Source organism: Neopsephotus bourkii, unplaced genomic scaffold (genome assembly GCF_033783945.1).
Source record: "Neopsephotus bourkii isolate Nb327-2 ecotype Australia unplaced genomic scaffold, CSIRO-AGI_Nbou_v1 NB_1250, whole genome shotgun sequence".
NCBI classification, from domain to species: Eukaryota; Metazoa; Chordata; class Aves; order Psittaciformes; family Psittacidae; genus Neopsephotus; species Neopsephotus bourkii.
In genome coordinates this window covers 5,456,205-5,478,989 of record NW_026901735.1, presented here as the reverse complement: position 1 = coordinate 5,478,989, position 22,785 = coordinate 5,456,205, and the positions used below count along the sequence as shown (strand labels likewise).

The 22,785-nt window shown below is 51.6% G+C and overlaps 1 protein-coding gene across 1 annotated transcript; it reads left to right on the top strand.

The window, feature by feature from the left end:
* Positions 1–15,708: 15,708 nt before the first annotated feature.
* On the top strand, positions 15,709–18,852 carry LOC133218488 (ribonucleoprotein PTB-binding 2-like). Its single transcript, XM_061364942.1, has 2 exons — positions 15,709–15,869; positions 17,819–18,852. The coding sequence occupies exons 1-2, from the start codon at positions 15,717–15,719 to the stop codon at positions 17,963–17,965; spliced, it is 300 nt and encodes a 99-aa protein (XP_061220926.1). The 5' UTR covers positions 15,709–15,716; the 3' UTR covers positions 17,966–18,852.
* The last annotated feature ends 3,933 nt before the right edge of the window (positions 18,853–22,785 follow it).

The window sequence follows — 22,785 nt, the reverse complement described above, 5'->3', positions numbered from 1 at the left end:
GCTGTGGCTGCCCCATCCCTGGCAGTGCTCAAGGCCAGGTTGGACACAGGGGCTTGGAGCAAGCTGCTCCAGTGGAAGGGGTCCCTGCCCGTGGCGGGGGTTGGAGCTGGAGGAGCTGAACCCAGCGTGTTTCAGCATTTGAAAATGCAGCTTTTCTGTGTGACCTTGTGCCTGATGGGAACTCAACCTCCACCTTCTGCTCCGAGATGCTGAGGATCTCAGATTACTTATCCCTGAAGCTAAGCCCTGAGCAGCTTTCCAAGATACTTAAGAAAAGAAACCCCCCATACCAGCAACTGATATTCTACCTAAAGTAAGCTTTCCTTCTGCTGCCTGTTTATGGTATGCTGGTCTGCACCAATTCAATGGGCAACGTTTTATTTGTGAGCTGTATCTCATAAGCCAGGGAACCCGGAGCACAAGTGTGATGAGGAACAGATGAGTGACGGGTGGGGGGGGTTTAGTCTTGAGAAGGCTCAGGGGGGACCTGATGGCTGCCTCCAACTGCCTGACAGGAGGATGGAGCCAGGAGGGGCTGGGCTCTGCTCCCAAGGAACAAGGGATGGGACAAGAGGAACCGGCCTCAAGCTGCACCAGGGCAGGGTTAGATGGAGCTGAGGAACAATTCCTGCCCCAGAGGGTGCTCAGGCATTGGAACAGGCTGCCCAGGGCAGGGCTGCAGGCACTGTCCCTGAAGGGATTCAAAAGGCACGTAGACATGGGACTGTGAGACAGGGGCCAGTGGTGGCCTTGGCAGGGCTGGGAACGGTTGGACTGGGTGAGCTTGAAGGGCTTTTCCAAGCTGGCTGAGTCCCCGGTTCCATGCCTTGCACCAAGGGAGGTGTTCACAGCAGGCCCGCAGGGAAACCTCAGAATTACCCTGAGGTAAAACGGTGAGGGGGGGAGCCACACGGTGCGTGCCCGAGGGAGAAGGGCAGTGCCCAGGCCTTGGCTGCCATTACAACGGCTCTGGGGGCTGCTGTGGAGCCCCGAGCTCTCCTCCCACCGCCTGCGCTCAGGAGACACAACCGCGGGGAAGAAATTCCCCCCCGAGCCCCGTTTCCCCCCAGCCCCGCGGGCACCGCTCGAGTTCCCTCCTCCCGCACCGCCCCTCGGCTCCCGCCGCCGCTGCAGGGGCTCCGCCGCCCTCAGCCTCCCCCGAGCGGGCGGGGGGCGCGGCCCAGCCTTGGGGCGTGGCGGGAGCGCGGCGGGGCCTGGCGTGGCTCCCGGCTCCCGGCTCCTTCCCCCGCCGGCTCCCCGTGCCCCGCGGCTTCCCCCGCCGCCCGCCCGCCCAGGGTGGCTCCCCCCCGCTCGCTCTGCAAGATGGCGGCAGCAGCCGAGCGCGGCGCGGGGCTGCCCGCGGAGCCGCCGCTGGCCCCCGAGGAGGTGGCGAAGCGCTTGGAGAGCACCCGGCGGGAGCTGAGCAACAGGCGCAAGATCCTGCTGAGGAACCTGCCGGCCGAGAGCAGCAGCCAGGTACGGCCGCCGCCGCCTGAGGGAGCGGGGCCGGGAGCCGCGGGGGAGCCGCTCCCCCGGGGCCGCTCCGGGTGAGGTGAGCGGCGGCCGCGCTCCTCGTCCCCGGGGATCTGTGGGGCTGCAGCTCCGCTTCCTCCCGCCGCGGGTCCGCTCGGGCTCCTGCTCCCGACGCCTTCTTTGTTAGTGCCGGGAGCCGCGGTGCCTGCGGAGAGCGGCTCCAGCTCGTTCTCCCCGCGGCGGGTGAGGCCGGGCCGGGCTCGGCTCCCTCCTCCCCGCCTGTGGATGCCGGGCTCGGGCCCCAGGCCGTGAGGGAGCGGCCCCAGCCCAAGGCAACGGGGGAGGAAAGAGAGGGGGGTGAGGGGCTCCGCGCTTATCTGCACAAGGAGTGCAAATTGGGCGCGCTAATGAGTGCGCTAATGAATGACACTGGTGTGGCTGCTGCTGAGGGAAGCAGCGGCTGGGGGCCGTTAGCGGGAGTGCTGAGGTGACACCTGAGTGCTCGCCGTCTCCATGCAGGCCGGGCGGCTTTAAGGTGCTGCGGCCCCCCCGGTGTCTGTGGCAAAGCTGAGGTAAAAAGCTTCGAACCCGTCTGGTTTTGCCTCTGAGGTGAGCAGTGCGCAGTCAGGGAAGTGTTTTCCCGCGATTTCTCGGGGGTGTGGGTCCCACAGCCTGGGCTATCTCCTGAGGCAACCTTGGTTTTCAGGACAGAATCTTAGTGCAGTAGCTGTCCTAGATGGATACCAGGATTCTGTGGGGATAAGGGTGTTTCTTGACACCTACCTCTAAGGAGCAAAAAATGTGTCCTTTACTGTCCCGTTACCTTGCAAATTGGAATTCTGCCTCTGGAATAATCCAGTTGGTATGGGGGGTACTGTAGTCTGTAACAATAGACTGAACATCGGGGTTCAGTATGAGAGGAAGCACTTGAAAATACTTGGAAAGAGTGAGAGCAGGATGAAGTCATTTAATGTAGCTGCTCTCACATATAACTAGTTGTTTACTGTGTATGTGTTTGGGTTGGTTTTCAAGTGTATACGTACGTGTGTCTGTGTATATGTGTAGTACCTTGCCTATTCATATGTTTTTTGTATGTTTTACTGCATGACTGTGACAGGAATACCCTGCAGGTGCTTCATTTTGTCTTGGCTTCTTATTTGGGTAATTAAATTACTTTATCCCTGAGCTCATGAAGGCCATAAAACTACGTTCAGAGGCCCTGTTGAGTCAGAATCAGCATGGCTGTCCAGTCATAGCATCGTAGAATAGGTAGGGTTGGAAAGGACCTTAAGATCATCCAGTTGCAACCCCTGTGCCATGGGCAGGGACGCCTCAAGAAAGTTCTCAAGCCTCCCAGCTCTTCCTACTGATGTTCTTTATCTGACGGACTATTAGTGGTGTTAGTTTTGCTGTGCAAGAAGCAAAGGTTCTGCTCATGGTTTTGACCTTGTCTGGGGGTGTTCTGTTTGTATTCAGTCTGTCTTAGCCAACAGACACAGTGGAACAGTCATCCCCCCAAAGATGGGCATAGAGATTGTAGTGTGGACTGTTGGTGTAAGGAGTTCCATTTGTGTTGAGGTTTATATATGTGGGTTCTACAGGGACTGTAGTGATAGGAGAAGGGGTGACGGGCTCAAACTGAAACAGGGGAAGTTCAGGTTAGATAAAAGGCAGAAGTTCTTTACTGTGCAGGTGCTGAGGCGCTGGCACAGGGTGCAGGGAGAAGCTGTGATGCCCCATCCTTGGCAGTGTTCAAGGCCAGGTTGGACACAGGGGCTTGGGGCAAGCTGCTTTAGTGGAAGGTGTTGCTGCCCGTGGCAGGGGTTGGAACTGGATGAGCTTTAAGGTCCCGTCCAACCCAGACCAGTCTGGGATTCTACGTTTAAAGAAGGTCAGTTTATAGGGTATGTGCTAAACCTTTCTGTCACAAGTTCTCCCAAGTTTCAGAAATAGTAGTTACTCATTTTGGTTTTTACACAGGCTCTCTTCCAGTACTGTAACCGAGCATGTGGCTTCCACTTACACAAGGGTAACTTCTAACATGCTGGTGAATACGGATCACAAAGGCAGCAGAGCCCAGGTCACTGCTTTTCTGCTCTGCCCAGAGCCATCTGGGCTCTGTTTGGGATTTCCCACCATAGGACATTTGCCTGTCTCTTTTGGCAGGAGCATAATGAGGCCGAACGCCTGATGGTGCTTCTCACAGAGGAATTTACTGAAGGGGAAGGAGCACTTTTGTAAGAAGAGAAGTGCAATTAATCAGACGTGATTTTTGTCTGGTGCGAGATGGTTTGCTTAGCTTTAAGAACTTAGAGCTCATGTGGGTTCTTAGAACATGATTAAAGAACGGTTAAACAAAGTTTGGCAGATGTGAGTGTGATTCCTGGGTAAATAAGACCCCTAAAGCTTACAGTCACATGTGGTTATAATCCAGAAAGAGGTCTTAGTTTAAAAAGAGGGCTGGGCGGGAATCAGGGCAGTTCAGAGGCATAGTCGCGTTAGAAACTGCTCTCTGGGTTTAAAGAATACTATGAGCTTCTCTGGATCTGAAGCTTGGGTGGCTGTAAATTTCAAAGGAAGAATCCAGTGCTAAACAGCTGCTTATTTTTATTGTGCTCCTACTGCTTTTTGTTTGCTGGCTGTGAACAGTGGTGCAAATGTTGCTTTGCTGGGTGCAAAGGGGTGGGGAGGAGGGAAGGCAGGTGTAGCTGTGTTCAGCAGGCTGCCTTGCTCCCAGGGAGCAGCACTGGCCTGCTCTTGCCAAAGTCAGTCAGTAGGAGTGAATCAGGCAGAAGTTAGAAGTCCTGCATGAGGCAAAAATGGCAAGAGGTGAACTGGACGTAGGCTGAATCTGAGGGGCAAAGATATAGCCTGTGAATTAGTGAAACCTTTAGCAGGGTTTTATTGGTTCTTTTTTGCTACCTGAGGCTCAGAAGCAGGGCAAAGTGAAACCCTAAGTTTATAAAGTGCTTTCACCATGGGTTAGCAGATGCTCTCAGCCAAGGGAGTACTCTTAAACCTTGCCAGTTCTTCAAACCACTTTTGTCTGCCCACCAGCGTTACCTCTGCCTTATCCATGCTGAGCTGAAGTCTGACGTGCTTTCACCCTGTACCAGATTTTTGCCAAGTATTGTAAGAGCAGACATTTTTCTCACAGTAGATTTAATTCCCTGACTTTCTCTCCTTTTCATAGCCTTCAAAAGTGTGCTTAAAACACGCAGAGACTAAAATGACCATATTTTGTACAATTATCATTGAGTTTAGATTGATTATCCTAATGGAGAGCTGCTGTTTTCACAAATCTGCTGTCTCTCTGGTTTTATAGTGCATTTTGTAGACTGCTGATGCCTTACAGGTCTTGCACGTTCTGTTTTCATTGCATTTGTTTCTGTATGAGTGTGAAACAGTGTTTCATGGTTTTGGGTATTTATTGGCAAGGACTCTGTTCTTGGCAAATATTAGTACACAGCAATATATTAGTGCACAGCAAATATTAGTACACAGGAAGTCCAGTAATGTGGAGGAATGGAATAAATTCACTTGAGCTAGAGAGAGAAAAAGAGCATCTCACTTCTTACTTCTGCACGTGCACAGGAAAATCTGGCTCATTCAGTGTTCTTTATTGTGCTTGACTGTTCATTTATTCAGTATGCCATCTATGAGAACTTTTCTTCCTCCCAGATATTCCACACAACGCCCTTCATGTGATAAAATGAGCATCTTGCAGCAGATGACTTGTTTTGCCATCTGTGCACAGAGGCAACCTGTTGAGTGCAGGATATGTGAGCTGTGAAAGAAGAGACAACAAGGCTGGGCCACTGTTTTATCCCTGTATTGTGAGGCCAAGTTAGACAGTGAACATCACCTTAATTTTTCCAGAGGTGCACACAGCTTTTTCTTTGGCTTCTACCATTCATCTCTCCATTTTCCTTACAGACCCTCATTGCAGCTAGGGAGAGAAAAGCACACATCTTCCCTGTGCTCAGGAGTCTTTCAAACAAACCCCAAACTACCTGTTTGTGTAACCTGCAAGTGACTCCATAAAGAACAGAGCGCTCTTTGCTCTTTGCTGCTCTCTGTAGCAGGGAATCAGCCCCTAAGATGTGCTTTAGCAGTCACAGTAAGAGCAGGCCTGCAAGCTGCAATAGCAGCCTCCATCCAGGTAGTTCCTGAAAGGTGAAGTGTTGGTGTCCTGTGATAAGTGTGGGTCTGATACTTACATTATTCCATGCTGACTTTCCCAGGCCTTCAGAGAAAGTCCTATTGCCCTTGCACATCCTTAGCTTTGAAGGAGCTGACGATTGAAGCTGCCTCTTCATCATGCCTGTGGGTACCTTTCCTGCACCATGCTGCTGTGCAGGAACCCATCAGTGCATCCATTGAATTTTGCTTGAGTTGTTAAAAGAAATCAGCAAAGTAAATGAGACTTTTGAAACAGCTCCGATGTTAATCTGAGGGTGCTTGGATATAAAGAAGGCAAAGGTGCTGAACGCCTTCTTTGCCTCTGTATTTACTCCTGCAGGCTCTCCCCGGGGGCCCCAGATTCCTATTGCCCCAGAAGGAGTCAGGACAAAGGAGGAGTTTGGTTTGGTAGATGAGGATTGGGTTAGGGATCAGCTATGCAATCTGGACATCTATAAATCGATGGGTCCGAATGGAATGCACCCACGGATGCTGAGGGAGCTGGCGGAGGTCATTGCTAGGCCACTCTCCATCATCTTTGGTAAGTCGTGGGAAACGGGAGAGGTGCCTGAGGATCGGAGGATGGCAAATGTCACACCAGTCTATAAGAAGGCAAGAAGGAGGACCTGGGTACTTATAGAACGGTCAGCCTTAGCTCCATCCCTGGAAAGGTGATGGAACAACTTATTCTTGACTCCATTTCTAGGCATATCAAGGATGAGGGGGTTATTAAGAACAGCCAACATGGTTTTATGAGGGGGAAGTCATGTTTGACCATTCTTATAGCCTTCTATGAGGAAGTGACTAGGTGGATGGATGATGGTAGAGCAGTAGATGTGGGTTTTTTTTTATTTCAGTAAGGCATTTGATACTGTCTCCCACAGCATTCTCATAGATAAGCTAAGGAAGTGTGGGCTTGACGATCAGGTAGTGAGGTGGATCAAGAGCTGGTTGAAGGGAAGAAGGCAGAGAGTTGTGGTCAATGGGCAGAATCTAGCTGGAGGTCTGTGACCAGTGGAGTGCCTCAGGGGTCGGTGCTGGGACCAGTGCTATTTAATATTTTCATCAACTACCTGGATGAGGGAACTGAGTGTACCCTCAGCAAGTTCGCTGATGACACTGAACTGGGAGGAGTGGCTGATACAGCAGAAGGCTGTGCTGCCATTCAGCGAGACCTGGACAGGCTGGAGAGTTGGGCAGGGAGAAATTTGATGAAATTCAACAAGGGCAAGTGTAGAGTCTTGCATCTGGGGAAGAACAACCCCATGTACCAGTACAGGTTGGGGACTGACCTGCTGGAAAGTAGCGAAGGGGAAAGGGACCTGGGGGTCCTGGTGGATAGGAGGATGAACATGAGCCAGCAATGTGCCCTTGTGGCCAAGAAGGCAAATGGCATCCTGGGGTGCATTAGAAAGGGTGTGGTTAGTAGGTCAAGAGAGGTTCTCCTCCCCCTCTATTCTGCCTTGGTTAGGCCGCATCTGGAATATTGCATCCAGTTCTGGGCCCCTCAGTTCAAGAAGGACAGGGAACTGCTTGAAAGAGTCCAGCGCAGAGCCACAAAGATGATGAAGGGAGTGGAACACCTCCCTTATGAGGAGAGGCTGAAGGAGCTGGGTCTCTTCAGCTTGGAGAAGAGGAGACTGAGGGGTGACCTCATCAGTGTTTATAAATATGTAATGGTGGGTATCAGGAGGGTGGAGCTAGGCTTTTTTCAGTGATATCCAGTGACAGGACAAGGGGCAATGGGTGTAAACTGGAGCATAGAAGGTTCCACGTTAACATCAGGAAGAACTTCTTTACTGTGAGAGTGACAGAGCACTGGAACAGGTTGCCCAGGGGGGTTGTGGAGTCTCCCACATTGGAGATATTCAAGGCCCGCCTGCACAAGTTCCTGTGTGATGTACTCTAGGTTACCCTGCTCCTGCAGGGGGGGTGGACCTGATGATCTCTAAGTTGCTCTGTGCTTGTATATCCTGAGTGATTCCATGTTGGTGCTTCATTGTGTGTGATGTTCTGAAAACCAGAACCTGTGGGAGTCAACTGGGAGTAAGAGGGAGCCCCTCAAAAGACTCTTGAGAGTAATAAGGACACCCAAAATTGTCTGATAAGCTTTCTGGGGGGAACTGAGAGTCCCTGGGACTGCGCTTTATTGCTTCAGGAGATGTTTTTTACACAACTTTGACCAGCGTGAGCGCATCCTGGGGTGCATTTTGCCCTCTTAGAGCTGAAGAGTTTGTCTGGGGGGGACTGATTTTGGTGCTCAGGGACTGGGCAGGAATGGGGAATGGTGCAGGGGTGGGGATTTCAGTGTCAGCACCACTGCCAGCCCCTGCCTCTCGCTCAGCCCCTGCCCCCAGTAAGAGTGGGAAACCCAAAGGCTTGAGAGACGAAGACTTTAATGACTGACGTCCAAGGGCATGGTACTGGTAATGCCAGTAATAACCAACAACATAAAATGTAAGAATAATAATAATAACAATATAATAATGATAACAATATAATAATCACTAATAATAACAAACCTAATACTAATAGTAATAAGAATAATTTTATCTAATGTACAACAATCCTACTACTATCTACTAATATATGTCGAAATCTTAGCACTACTAATAAGATCAGACTACTACTGCTAACAATAACAACACCTACAGGATAACCTAAAACTGAACTAGACTAACAACAACAGTATCATCAACCAGACTAAGAAGGAGAAGAAGGAGGGAAATAATGGTGGGAGGGGACCTAAAACTACATGGAGGCTGCTGCACGCTGGTGGTATTGCAGTGCTGGTGGAGGAGCTGAGCCCAGGACTGGTGTATTTCGGTGGCGGCGGTGGATCTTCATATGGGAGTTCCTGCCCCGAGTGGTGTTAAAGAGCCTGGAAATTAGAAAAGAGGCGGGGATTTGTCATTGCTCTTGACAATTCCAGCATCAGCCTCAGGCCAAGCTGCGGAGTTTCTGTGTCTGGGATTTGGGCAGGTTGGTGTTTAAACAAAGGCCATGGATGGGGTGGAAGCTGGTTGGGAAGGCATGGGAAGGCCGAGGGGAATCCTGAGCTCCGCCTCCCCACTCAGGAAGTTTCCATTTTAGCCCAAATCAGCTTGTTTCCAGAAGCAGCTAAATCCAGAGTCACCTGTGGCATTCAGGGCAGGAAAATCCACTCCCGTCGCTGCTGCCGCTGGGCTGGTGTGGAGCCTGGCACCGGTTCTGCCTCTTCGGTGGTAGTTTCTCATGGGGCAGAACACGGCGCCTCTTCCTGGGGCTGCAAACGGTCTGTAAACCCGAGAGAGTTTATTGCTATATTCCTTCTTTTTCCTTCTCTTCCCCACAGGTGGAGAGCTGAAGGGAAAATGGATCTTGAAATCTCTGGGAAGGGCCCGGGCCCATGGGAACGTGTTACATCCAGCACAAACCCAGCTGTCAACCCGAGCCTGCCCCGGTGACATACCAGTGAGCCCAAAGGCTTTAATGGGATGGCGAGGACAGGCAGCTCAGCAGGAAATGGGGATGATTTTGAGTGGTGGGAGTGGAGTCGCCCTTTGCTGCCCCAAAGTTGCAAGTGGGGAATAACTGAGCACCTTCTCTTGAGGCTCCTCCACCTCGTGTAGCAGCCTTTTGGTCTTCCCTCCCATAATGAGAACAGTTCTGCATCCCAGTCTGATCTTCTTCTTCCATGTAAAGTAATATTCAACACACTGAGATACGGTCTTAGTTGGAATCTGTTGTGAGCAAAACAGAAGCCGTCTGTAAGGGCCATGCTGGAGGCAAGCCCTGAAGGCGCACACGTACAACAAATCCATCCAGCGGCTTTACCTCTTTCTGTATCAGGTGGAAATTGTTCTTGTGTTTTCGAAAGGCCATATCGAATTGCTGCTGCTCCAGGGGGGTCCAGGTGTCCGTACCTGGGAATGAGCCACAAGGTGTGAAAGAGGAGATGAGCGCAGCCAGAGAGATGTCAGCACAGCTCCTCAGTGCCCTCTTGACATCTCTGCTCCTTCAGAGAGCAGCTGTGCAAGGGCAGAGCCCCACGCTGGAGGTTACCTGTGTAATGGTATCCAGCCAGCGGGTGGTCTTGCATTGGCTGGGGACCCCCCTGGCGCAGCAGCTCCAGAGCCTCCTGTGGAAGTGAGTGCAAAAAGACATTGCTGAGCCCGGTCAGCGCTTGGTGAGAGCGCTGCAGGATCTCCTGGGCTGCGGGAAGGTGTGGGAATGATCCCCATGGCGAGGCAGGTCCATGCTCCAGCAGCCCTTAACGCGGCTGTGGCCACAAGAACTGGGCCCTTGAGCTAAGAGCCCAGATTGCAGCGCATGGAGCAGAGAGCTGGGAGCGCCTCCAGCTCGCCCCAGGGACACAAAGGCCGTCCCAGAGTGTTGTTAATGACGCCCCAAGAGCGGCTCTTACCAGGACGTTGCCGCGCGCCTCGTGCAGGCAGTGCAGAGCACGCTCTAGGTGGATCTTGGCGCGCGGCACGTTGCTGGATCTGGCCAGATCCAGGAGCTCGGTCACTGCAAGCACAAGCGCAGAAGAACTCAAGGTCTCCTGTCCCAAACAGCAGGGAGACCTGCAGGGAATGCCCGGGCTTCTGTGGAGAAAAGCGTTCACGAAACCTCGGTCGGGTGTTTCAGGGTCCCACACGAGCCAGGCTTTGTCCTCCTCCTCCTCCAGCTGCAAGTGGGATGGATCCCGAAGCTCTGGGATCTCTGCCTGGTACTGGGCGCCGATGTTAATGTGCCTGCAGTAAGGAGAAAGAGGAGGTGAGGAAGGCGAGAGGTGAAGAGGTGTGTCACTGTCCTCAAACCCTGAGCAGAGGCAGGAGCTTCGCTTTGAGACTAAGAGTGAGCGGGGAAAGAAGAGCTGAGGCCACGACCCTGGCTGGAAAAGGGCATCTGGGAGTGGTTTTCCCAATGCCCGGCTCGGGAACAAAGCTGGGATTGCAGCACGATGGCCCCGGGTGTTTGGAGGCAACGTCATTGTGGCTGGTGGGCACTGACAGCCCTGCCCAGCCCGTGGCACTTGCAGCGAGCACACGCTGAGCCCACAGCAGTGGTTCCCTCAGCGCCCCTTTCCCTAAGGTTTGTGGTGTTCCTGGTGCGGTCCAATCACTCACGGCCCAGTGCTGGTCACATCTTCCATCAGGCAGAGCCCAGAGTCTGCAGGGTCCATCCCACCTGGAAGAGAGGAAAACCCGCTCACCATTGCAGTCCTTCTGCCAAGACGGGCCCTCAGCCTTCAGCACATCCTCACCACTGCAAATCACCAACTGCCACCCCAAATTCCCCCCATTTCACCCTTTGCGCTTGGAAGCTTCAGGAGATGGACCCTGTGGATCTGATCTGACCTCGCAGGACACGACCACAGGTCCCTGGATCCCCCTCCCTTCCTACTACTCATTGAGTGCAGGCATGAGGGTTTTCGTACCTAGCACAGCCCAAAGACGTGGATGGAATCACTGGTGCTGTTGGAGGAGGAAGAGGAAGGCTGTTGTTTTGCTCACTAGGGCTCTTTCTCACACACGACACCTAGAAGAAACAAATCCAAATAAACCATTGACCCCCTGCTGATGGCAGAAAAGGAGTGGAACAGCTTGGAGGTGCCTGAGAACATAGAGAAGCAAGCTTGGGATGGCCTCTGAGTGCTGGAAGCACACTAAACCCAGTAATTTCTGAAATCGCCTAGGAATTCCTCAAATTGCATTGGAAAACTCCAACTGCCCAGGAAAATGCCATGGTTTTCCCCAGGTTCTGTGCCCATCCTGCATCGTGGGGTCCATACGCCCAGCATCACCTTTTTCAGTGCCTCCGTTGCTGTCGAAAGTACCAGCAAGTCCCTGTCAGTGGGTGATTTGGGTGTGATTTGGGGGATTGGGGATCATGGAAGGGTTTGGGTTGGAAGGGACCTTAAAGCTCCTCCAGTTGCAAGCAAGGGGCAGGGACACCTTCCCCTGGTGCAGGGATGGGGCAGCCACAGCTTCTGCGTTCAACCCGTTTTGGTGTCCCGCCACCCTCCCAGGGAAGAACTTCTGCCTCAGGTTTCAGCTCCGTCTCCCCCCTGGCAGGTTAAAGCCGTTCCCCCCTGTCCCCTCCCCACAGGCCCTTGTTCTCCCTAAAAGAGTCAAGGCAGATCCCAGGGTTTCAGGCACCGGAGCTCTTGGCTGCGGCTGAGCCAGCGGCACTTGCACAGCGCTGACCAAAGCAGCAGCTCCGGTGAGGCTGATTGAGGTGTTCTCGGTCATTCCTAAAGCACCCGAAGGATGGGGTCAGCACCCACCTCTTTCTGCTCCCTTGCACCTTGGCTTCTCTCATCTCTTGCCCTGGCCAGTTGTGCTCTGCAGGGCATTTATAGTCTCCCGTTGCTAGGCAACAGGTTCTGTTGGGTTCCATTCTGTTGCTGGGTTCCATGTGGGTTCTATGGGGTTCCATGGGGGTTCTTAGAGCTTCTTTGGGAGTTCCTCTGGGTTTTATGGAGGTTCTGTGGGGGTTCCATGTCCTCAAGCACTTGCACATGGTGAACGCTGATGTACAAGCTTTGGTTTAAGTCCTTTCCCATTCGGTTCTCCAGGAGTGGGGATGACAAGCACTGCTACAGCAAGTAAAGTTCCTCTGAGCACGAAGGGAGCGAGCGAGAGCCCCGAACAGGAATCTTCCTCCCACTGCCTCCTTACTCTTGGTTTTACATCCCACAGCGCTCAGGTGCAGGAATAAGCAGCGAAGGATTGTGGGTCCCTTTTCCTGCTGCTCCTCCTTCCCCTGTGGGCACCGCTATGGGAAGGGAACCTTTCTGGGGGCAACTGGGAGTAACTGGGAACCCCCAGATGTAATGAGAACCTTTCTGGGAGCAACTGGGAGTAACTGGGAACCCCCTGAGCGTCTCTGGGTACCACTGGGGGCTACTGGAACCCCCTGAGGGCAACCCAGAACCCTGCTGGGAGCAAATGGGATTAAGTGAGAACGCTTCTAAGTGACACTGAGGGCAAGTGGAGTCATTGGGGACACCTCAAGAGTGTTTGGGAGTCCCTGGAAGCTACTGGGGGGTAACTGAAAATCTATGTGGATGCTGTCCTTGGTGATGCTTTGGGTTTCTTTACATGAAATCCTTTGAAAAGTTTGTCTAAGGCTGGAAATCACAACAGTTTACAATATTTGTGTCTTTTGCAATTTGAAAGCTGAGGCAGAAGGGGAAGATGAGCAGGGGTGATCCTGGTGGTCTAGAGAAAGAAATGAGGCTGCGTATACAGCAAATATCACCCTGGTTTTTTCCTGTTGGCTTTTTCCCTGTTAGGACAGAGCAGTAACTCCGTAGCTTGATGCCTTGCCATATCCAGTTAGATGTATCCGTGCTGCTTCACCGTCATCCTGTTCCCCTTCCTTCTCCCTGAAAAGGGTAATGTGAAAACTAAGTTAAAGGCAGGGTTTTCGGATCTGTATTTATAAATCTGCAACTCAGATTTGTCTGCATCTTCACTGCGCCTCCTTAAAAGCCAACAAGCTCCAGTCCAGTCAACAGAGTTGGTTTTATATGCTAAGGGGTTGCCAACAGCCTCTGCTTTGTGCAGTCCAGCTGTGCCATTCGCTATCTTCTTTTTCTCAGCATTTTCCTTCCCAGATTCAGAGCTAAAATGATTTAGAACATGTAGATATTTTAAGGAGCAGCAAGTCAAAGGTGTCTCCTCTGCCATTAACATAAGGCTCTCACAAGTTCACAACAGCCCACCTGGGGATTTGAGGACGAGCTGATCATTGTGCATCCTTGAGGGATGAGAGGAAGCTTGGTCTGGCCGTGCCATCCCAGTGCTGCAGGAAGCACATGTTGAGAGGTTGGATGTTAGAAACCTGGTGACAGAGATTCCCTCATCATTTGGTCCAGCCTCAGTCTCCTGCACACCAGCACATAACAGAACCGCTTCATAAGCTGCCCTAATCAATATTGTTGTCCTCTGTTTTGGGTCTGAAATTCATAATCACTCCTACACTGTGGGATTTGAGGGATTAGGAAGAGGTCTATGGCAGCTTCATTCTGAGGTCCCAATGCTGGGGACTGAGCAAAGAGGAGCAGTGCAGAACACAGCCACAGTGAGGAGGTGGGGATTTGGGTGCTAGGGATGCGCTGTGATTGTCCTCATAAAGATGATGAGGACTTTATTCAAGATCAAGCTGTCATCAGCCAAGCAGTGAGGCTGCAGGGTTACAAAACCAGAAGATAACTGCATTTAGACATCACTGAAATCCTGGGCAGCCCCCCAATTCTTCATTAAATGAACACGCTTCCCATTCTCTGCTGTTTGTGTTCATTCTGCTATTTAGTTACTGTGAGCATGTAATGAGGATGTATTATCTCCAGTTATTAAAACTATGAGTATTAAAATGCACTTTTGGTGTATTTTTCTCAGAAGTCCATCGCACAGCACTAGGCAGAATTAGTCTGAGTTTATTTAGCACTATGTGGAACTGAACTGCTCCTCTGTAAGCATGGGGGGGCAGGGGTAGACTCTGGTTTGGATCTGGAGTAACTTGATAACGGGATTTGGGCATTGTTGTTTCTTTGTTTGCTTTTAAACCTGAAATTTGGGAAGGGAAGTGGTTTTGTGTCATCCTCCAGTTCTTTTCTGGTTTGGTTTGGGTATTTTTTAATCTATTTTTATGGTGTACCAAACAAATGAGGGTTTCTGCTTTGGCATTCCTTCCCCCGCCAGTAAAAAACTGCTAACAGTCAACAGGGTCAGATGCTTTATTCTGTTTCCTCATTCCCTAAGTGAGGAATTTCAAGCCTATTGTTAAATGCTTTGTTAGACCATTCTAACGTAGCTGGAGCTGATGCTTACAGCCTCTGTGCACATGCACACAGTGAGACGAGGGGGCACAAAATCACAAAAGGGAATGTATAAAACCCTTCGGAATCAGTTTTAAGTCATGTTACGTTTGCTGGCTTTGTAACAGTAGCAATGGAAAATTATTGAGGTGCATGATACTTAGAGAAAAATACAGAGTCCAGCTGGAGAACACACTGAGAATTCTCACCAGATAAATCCTTAGAGTTGGCATAGTTTTAAGAAAAGCAGTCTAGAAGAACAGGACACAGGGATAAGGAGTATCTGGGAGCCGCAGGTGTGCAGGATGGGCTGCAGTTAAACTAACTGGTAAGTAGGAGGATAGGAGGATTATGATGTCTGTGGTGCTAACGAACCAGTTAAACTGGTATGAGCATCTACTGGGCGTGCTTCAGAGGCTGCCAGAAGTGATGGAGATTGTTGGAAGAAGTAAAGGACCCTCAGAGACCAGCACCACAATTGTGTGGGCATGCAGGGAACCCTGTGGAAAACGATGTAATCCATATGTAGGTTTAGATGGAGCTGAGGAACAATTCCTGCCCCAGAGGGTGCTCAGGCATTGGAACAGGCTGCCCAGGGCAGGGCTGCAGGCACAGTCCCTGAAGGGATTCAAAAGGCACGTAGACATGGCACTGTGAGACAGGGGCCAGTGGTGGCCTTGGCAGGGCTGGGAACGGTTGGACTGGGTGAGCTTGAAGGGCTTTTCCAAGCTGGCTGAGTCCCCGGTTCCATGCCTTGCACCAAGGGAGGTGTTCACAGCAGGCCCGCAGGGAAACCTCAGAATTACCCTGAGGTAAAACGGTGAGGGGGGGAGCCACACGGTGCGTGCCCGAGGGAGAAGGGCAGTGCCCAGGCCTTGGCTGCCATTACAACGGCTCTGGGGGCTGCTGTGGAGCCCCGAGCTCTCCTCCCACCGCCTGCGCTCAGGAGACACAACCGCGGGGAAGAAATTCCCCCCCGAGCCCCGTTTCCCCCCAGCCCCGCGGGCACCGCTCGAGTTCCCTCCTCCCGCACCGCCCCTCGGCTCCCGCCGCCGCTGCAGGGGCTCCGCCGCCCTCAGCCTCCCCCGAGCGGGCGGGAGGCGCGGCCCAGCCTTGGGGCGTGGCGGGAGCGCGGCGGGGCCTGGCGTGGCTCCCGGCTCCCGGCTCCTTCCCCCGCCGGCTCCCCGTGCCCCACGGCTTCCCCCGCCGCCCGCCCCCCAGCGTGGCTCCCCCCCCCGGCTCGCTCTGCAAGATGGCGGCAGCAGCCGAGCGCGGCGCGGAGCTGCCCGCGGAGCCGCCGCTGGCCCCCGAGGAGGTGGCGAAGCGCTTGGAGAGCACCCGGCGGGAGCTGAGCAACAGGCGCAAGATCCTGCTGAGGAACCTGCCGGCCGAGAGCAGCAGCCAGGTACGGCCGCCGCCGCCTGAGGGAGCGGGGCCGGGAGCCGCGGGGGAGCCGCTCCCCCGGGGCCGGTGTGGGTGAGGTGAGCGGCGGCCGCGCTCCTCGTCCCCGGGGAGCTGTGGGGCTGCAGCTCCGCTTCCTCCCGCCGCGGGTCCGCTCGGGCTCCTGCTCCCGACGCCTTCTTTGTTAGTGCCGGGAGCCGCGGTGCCTGCGGAGAGCGGCTCCAGCTCGTTCTCCCCGCGGCGGGTGAGGCCGGGCCGGGCTCGGCTCCCTCCTCCCCGCCTGTGGGGCCGTGAGGGAGCAGCCCCAGCCCAAGGCAGCCGAGGAGAGGAAAGAGAGGGGTGAGGAGCTCCGCGCTTTTCTGCACAAAGAGTGCAAATTGGGCGCGCTAATGAGTGCGCTAATGAATGACACTGGTGTGGCTGCTGCTGAGGGAAGCAGCGGCTGGGGGCCGTTAGCGGGAGTGCTGAGGTGACACCTGTGTGCTCGCCGCCTCCATGCAGGCCGGGCGGCTTTAAGGTCCTGGGGCCCACCCGGTGTCTGTGGCAAAGCTGAGGTAAAAAGCTTCGAACCCGTCTGGTTTTGCCTCTGAGGTGAGCAGTGCGCAGTCAGGGAAGTGTTTTCCCGCGATCTCTCGGGGGTGTGGGACAATTCTGCTCCAATTGCTGCTATTTGGAGCAGAGCAGCGAACTCTTCAGTGCGGGTGAGTCAGGTTTTGAGGTGATTTGGTTGCGCGGTGGCTTCAGGAGCCCCAAACATTCAACTTGAATGTTTGTATCTTGGCAAGGGAGATTTCTGTCTCAAGCATTTGGCACCATCTGTGTTCCTAAGGAAGTCCAGAGCCTGTGTTCAGGAGGAAGGGCAGCCTGAAGAGAGCTCTTTGCAGTCTGTCCCACCACGTAAGTCAGCGTTCCCATGTGAGCTTTCTCCCTTGAGTGTCAGTATGGAACAAGTCCAGAGGGGGAGCAACCGAAGTCAGTTATGTCAAGAGAAGCCCATTAACCTTTAGGCTATGTATATTGTATTAGCAAACTGACATGTAGGCTGGGCAAGTGGGAACGGGCTGCAGTTAAGCTTTCGCACAAAGCTAGTGGATTATTTTGCTTACACAAATGGCCTTTTGCTGTTGTGTGTGGGATTTATCCAACTAAACCGATGCAGGTTGCTACTTGTGGTTTCTTCTTGGGGAGGATTAATGTTCACCTCTGCCTTCTCACCGCTGAACTGAACTGTAGACATGTGCATACACCTTGCTCCTTGTGAGGAGGAGCTGTTGCAAACCGGTGCACACTCCTTACACTTGCTCCTATACCATCCCTCCCATACTCCTACTCTCTTCCCATCATTGAGTAGGAGTAAATAATGCTCTTGGGATGGGTTCCTCATTGAGCATCTGTGCAGTAACTGATAGAAGATACTTTCCAGGGGGTATTCAAGACACAGTTGTCTATCTGCTAGTTGAAAGAATAGTCATTGAAAGAGCAAAATGTGTTGAAGTGAACTTGAGCACTTCAGGAAACTGAAGCAAGTGTTGTATCTCATGACAGCATTGCCTGCCTGCAGTGAACTGCATGATGTGATGCTGCTGGTGTTTCTTGTCTGTGTGGTATTTTAGCTGTACTTCAGAGACATTGAGGGGGGTTTGTATTGAATGAGCTGTGATGTTATTTATCCTTATCAGAAGACACTCAATGGGAGACCCTGTTGTGCTTATGTGACTTTATAGTAAGAAAAGTAAATGAATCAAACTCAGTAAGGCAGTTTTTCATGTGATTCCTGCAATAGGATAACCAGCTCTAAACCAAATGTTTCACAGGGTTTCTGTGGTGAAATCTTTAGTTTATTGTGAAAGTGTTTTGTTTGGTTTGGGGTTTTTTTTTAATGAAGATGGATTTATCCACTTCTGTGGTCTATTGAGTTAGTTATCTGATGTTACTTGTACTTTTTTCTTTCAGGAAATCCATGACTTATTTAAAGATTATGAAATCAAGTATTGTTACGTGGACAGAAATAAAAGAACAGGTAAGAATTTACCGTCTTCCAGTGTCATTCATTTGAGTTCTGTGGTGAAACTAGTGAGGAACATCATCTGCCATGTATGAAGTCATTGACTTCTCTGCCATCACATAGCTTGATTGTCCCTCAGTGCCTTTTTTGGCTGCATAGTTTGTCGCCTTCTACAGAAACCTGTGGAAACTTGGAAACTCCACTGATGTCAGCCAGAAGTAGGTAGGGCCACTGGGGTGTATTCCAGCATATTCCTTAGTGAGCATCTCTGTGGGTCAGAGCTAACCTCAGGTGTCTGATTTCCTTGATGTACTGGTCCTGGGCCTCTCTTAGGACAAAGCACATGTGCCTGTGACTTGATCAGAGGAAAAGGTACCTAGCTCCTGATGCATTTGTGCCAGGTAATACAAGCCACAAGCCTTTATTTCCTTCTTTGAAGGAGATGTCCTCCGTTAATTCCTGAATTGTTGAAGTCTGAGCCTCCATTTACCAACGAAGTCTCTAAATAGGGGATTTGTGGAGTTTTAGTGCTTGTGAGGTACGGAAATGGACAGTTGTTTCTCTGCATGTTCCTGTCCTTCCAGATCAGCAGAGGTCCCACAGCCTGGGCTATCTCCTGAGGCAACCTTGGTTTTCAGGACAGAATCTTAGTGCAGTAGCTGTCCTAGATGGATACCAGGATTCTGTGGGGATAAGGGTGTTTCTTGACACCTACCTCTAAGGAGCAAAAAATGTGTGCTTTACTGTCCCGTTATCTTGCAAATTGGAATTCTGCCTCTGGAATAATCCAGTTGGTATGGGGGGTACTGTAGTCTGTAACAATAGACTGAACATCGGGGTTCAGTATGAAAGGAAGCACTTGAAAATACTTGGAAAGAGTGAGAGCAGGATGAAGTCATTTAATGTAGCTGCTCTCACATATAACTAGTTGTTTACTGTGTATGTGTTTGGGTTGGTTTTCAAGTGTATACGTACGTGTGTCTGTGTATATGTGTAGTACCTTGCCTATTCATATGGTTTTTGTATGTTTTACTGCATGACTGTGACAGGAATACCCTGCAGGTGCTTCATTTTGTCTTGGCTTCTTACTTGGGTAATTAAATAACTTTGTCCCTGAGCTCATGAAGGCCATAAAACTACGTTCAGAGGCCCTGTTGAGTCAGAATCGGCATGGCTGTCCAGTCATAGCATCGTAGAATAGTTACTGTTGGAAAGGACCTTAAGATCATCCAGTTGCAACCGCCTTGCCATGGGCAGGGACTCCTCAAGAAAGTTCTCAAGCCTCTCAGCTCTTCCTACTCATGTTCTTTCTCTTACAGACTATTAGTGGTGTTAGTTTTGCTGTGCAAGAAGCAAAGGTTCTGCTCATGGTTTTGACCTTGTCTGGGGGTGTTGTGTTCGTATTCAGTCTGTCTTAGCCAACAGACGCAGTGGAACAGTCATCCCCCCAAAGATGGGCATAGAGATTGTAGTGTGGACTGTTGGTTTAAGGAGTTCCATTTGTGTTGAGGTTTATATATGTGGGTTCTACAGGGACTGTAGTGATAGGAGAAGAGATGATGGGCTCAAACTGAAACAGGGGAAGTTCAGCTTAGATAAAAGGCATAAGTTCTTTACTGTGCAGGTGCTGAGGCACTGGCACAGGGTGCCCGGAGAAGCTGTGGCTGCCCCATCCCTGGCAGTTTTCAAGGCCAGGTTGGACACAGGGGCTTGGGGCAAGCTGCTTTAGTGGAAGGTGTCCCTGCCTGTGGCAGGGGTTGGAACTGGATGAGCTTTAAGGTCCCTTCCAATCCAGGCCAGTCTGGGATTCTACGTTTAAAGAAGGTCAGTTTATAGGGTATGTGCTAAACCTTTCTGTCACAAGTTCTCCCAAGTTTCAGAAATAGTAGTTACTCATTTTCGTTTTTACACAGGCTCTCTTCCAGTACTGTAACCGAGCATGTGGCTTCCACTTACACAAGGGTAACTTCTAACATGCTGGTGAATACGGATCACAAAGGCAGCAGAGCCCAGGTCACTGCTTTTCTACTCTGCTCAGAGCCATCTGGGCTCTGTTTGGGATTTCCCACCACGGGACATTTGCCTGTCTCTTTTGGCAGGAACATAAGTTCTTCTCTAACACAGTGGTGGCTTATGGTACTTTTCAGTTGTGTTTGAAGCGACAAACAGATTTGTTGTGGGATATGTTCTAGACGACAATGAATACTTCAGAGATTGGAGTAGAAGTAATTCTTTCTGTGTGTTTTTGTGCATTTAAAACCAGGGAGGAGGAAGGAAGGGAAGGTTCCTCACATCAACCTCCCTCCTCTGTAAACCGTGCCTGCCTCATGTGCAAATGCTCCATTGGTAATGCAACAATGAGAGCAAGCCCTAGAGCAGCAGGAGAGTGTTTTGGAGCTCTTAGGAAACTAGAAGTTATTTTGCTGCACGCAGAATTGAGGCAACACATGTGCTGTGAGCTCTGAAATAAGTCTGTGAAAGTTCCTTAGGTTACCAGTTGTCTACAACAAATAAGTGCATTTGTTTGGTTATGTTAGAGAAGAGAGACCCAAAATTGTCTGAGAACCTTTCTGGGGGGAACTGAGAGTCCCTGGGACTGTGCTTTATTGCTTCAGGAGATGTTTTTTACACAACTATGACCAGCGTGAGCGCATCCTGGGGTGCATTTTGCCCTCTTAAAGCTGAAGAGTTTGTTGGGGGGGTCTGATTTTGGTGCTCAGGGACTGGGCAGGAATGGGGAATGGTGCAGGGGTGGGGATTTCAGTGTCAGCACCACTGCCAGCCCCTGCCTCTCGCTCAGCCCCTGCCCCCAGTAAGAGTGGGAAACCCAAAGGCTTGAGAGACGAAGACTTTAATGACTGACGTCCAAGGGCATGGTACTGGTAATGCCAGTAATAACCAACAACATAAAATGTAAGAATAATAATAATAACAATATAATAATGATAACAATATAATAATCACTAATAATAACAAACCTAATACTAATAGTAATAAGAATAATTTTATCTAATGTACAACAATCCTACTACTATCTACTAATATATGTCGAAATCTTAGCACTACTAATAAGATCAGACTACTACTGCTAACAATAACAACACCTACAGGATAACCTAAAACTGAACTAGACTAACAACAACAGTATCATCAACCAGAATAAGAAGGAGAAGAAGGAGGGAAATAATGGTGGGAGGGGACCTAAAACTACACCGAGGCTGCTGCACGCTGGTGGTATTGCAGTGCTGGTGGAGGAGCTGAGCCCAGGACTGGTGTATTTCGGTGGCGGCGGTGGATCTTCATATGGGAGTTCCTGCCCCGAGTGGTGTTAAAGAGCCTGGAAATTAGAAAAGAGGCGGGGATTTGTCATTGCTCTTGACAATTCCAGCATCAGCCTCAGGCCAAGCTGCGGAGTTTCTGTGTCTGGGATTTGGGCAGGTTGGTGTTTAAACAAAGGCCATGGATGGGGTGGAAGCTGGTTGGGAAGGCATGGGAAGGCCGAGGGGAATCCTGAGCTCCGCCTCCCCACTCAGGAAGTTTCCATTTTAGCCCAAATCAGCTTGTTTCCAGAAGCAGCTAAATCCAGAGTCACCTGTGGCATTCAGGGCAGGAAAATCCACTCCCGTCGCTGCTGCCGCTGGGCTGGTGTGGAGCCTGGCACCGGTTCTGCCTCTTCGGTGGTAGTTTCTCATGGGGCAGAACACGGCGCCTCTTCCTGGGGCTGCAAACGGTCTGTAAACCCGAGAGAGTTTATTGCTATATTCCTTCTTTTTCCTTCTCTTCCCCACAGGTGGAGAGCTGAAGGGAAAATGGATCTTGAAATCTCTGGGAAGGGCCCGGGCCCATGGGAACGTGTTACATCCAGCACAAACCCAGCTGTCAACCCGAGCCTGCCCCGGTGAGATCCTCTGAACACCAGTGAGCCCAAAGGCTTTAATGGGATGGCGAGGACAGGCAGCTCAGCAGGAAATGGGGATGATTTTGAGTGGTGGGAGTGGAGTCGCCCTTTGCTGCCCCAAAGTTGCAAGTGGGGAATAACTGAGCACCTTCTCTTGAGGCTCCTCCACCTCGTGTAGCAGCCTTTTGGTCTTCCCTCCCATAATGAGAACAGTTCTGCGTCCCAGCCTGATCTTCTTCTTCCATGTAAAGTAATATTCCACACACTGAGATACGGTCTTAGTTGGAATCTGTTGTGAGCAAAACAGAAGCAGTCTGTAAGGGCCATGCTGGAGGCAAGCCCTGAAGGCGCACACGTACAACAAATCCATCCAGCGGCTTTACCTCTTTCTGTATCAGGTGGAAATTGTTCTTGTGCTTGCGAAAGGCCATATCGAATTGCTGCTGCTCCAGGGGGGTCCAGGTGTCCGTACCTGGGAATGAGCCACAAGGTGTGAAAGAGGAGATGAGCGCAGCCAGAGAGATGTCAGCACAGCTCCTCAGTGCCCTCTCGACATCTCTGCTCCTTCAGAGAGCAGCTGTGCAAGGGCAGAGCCCCACGCTGGAGGTTACCTGTGTAATGGTATCCAGCCAGCGGGTGGTCTTGCATTGGCTGGGGACCCCCCTGGCGCAGCAGCTCCAGAGCCTCCTGTGGAAGTGAGTGGAAAAAGACATTGCTGAGCCTGGTCAGCGCTTGGTGAGAGCGCTGCAGGATCTCCTGGGCTGCGGGAAGGTGTGGGAATGATTCCCATGGCGAGGCAGGTCCATGCTCCAGCAGCCCTTAACGCGGCTGTGGCCACAAGAACTGGGCCCTTGAGCTAAGAGCCCAGATGGCAGCGCATGGAGCAGAGAGCTGGGAGCGCCTCCAGCTCGCCCCAGGGACACAAAGGCCGTCCCAGAGTGTTGTTAATGACGCCCCAAGAGCGGCTCTTACCAGGACGTTGCCGCGCGCCTCGTGCAGGCAGTGCAGAGCACGCTC

Coding starts and splice junctions, on each gene's coding strand:
- LOC133218488 (XM_061364942.1), top strand. CDS start 15,717: ATGGCGGCAGCAGCCGAGCGCGGCGCGGAGCTGCCCGCGGAGCCGCCG. Junction 15,870..17,818: donor CGGCCGAGAGCAGCAGCCAG/GTACGGCCGCCG, acceptor TTTTTCTTTCAG/GAAATCCATGACTTATTTAA.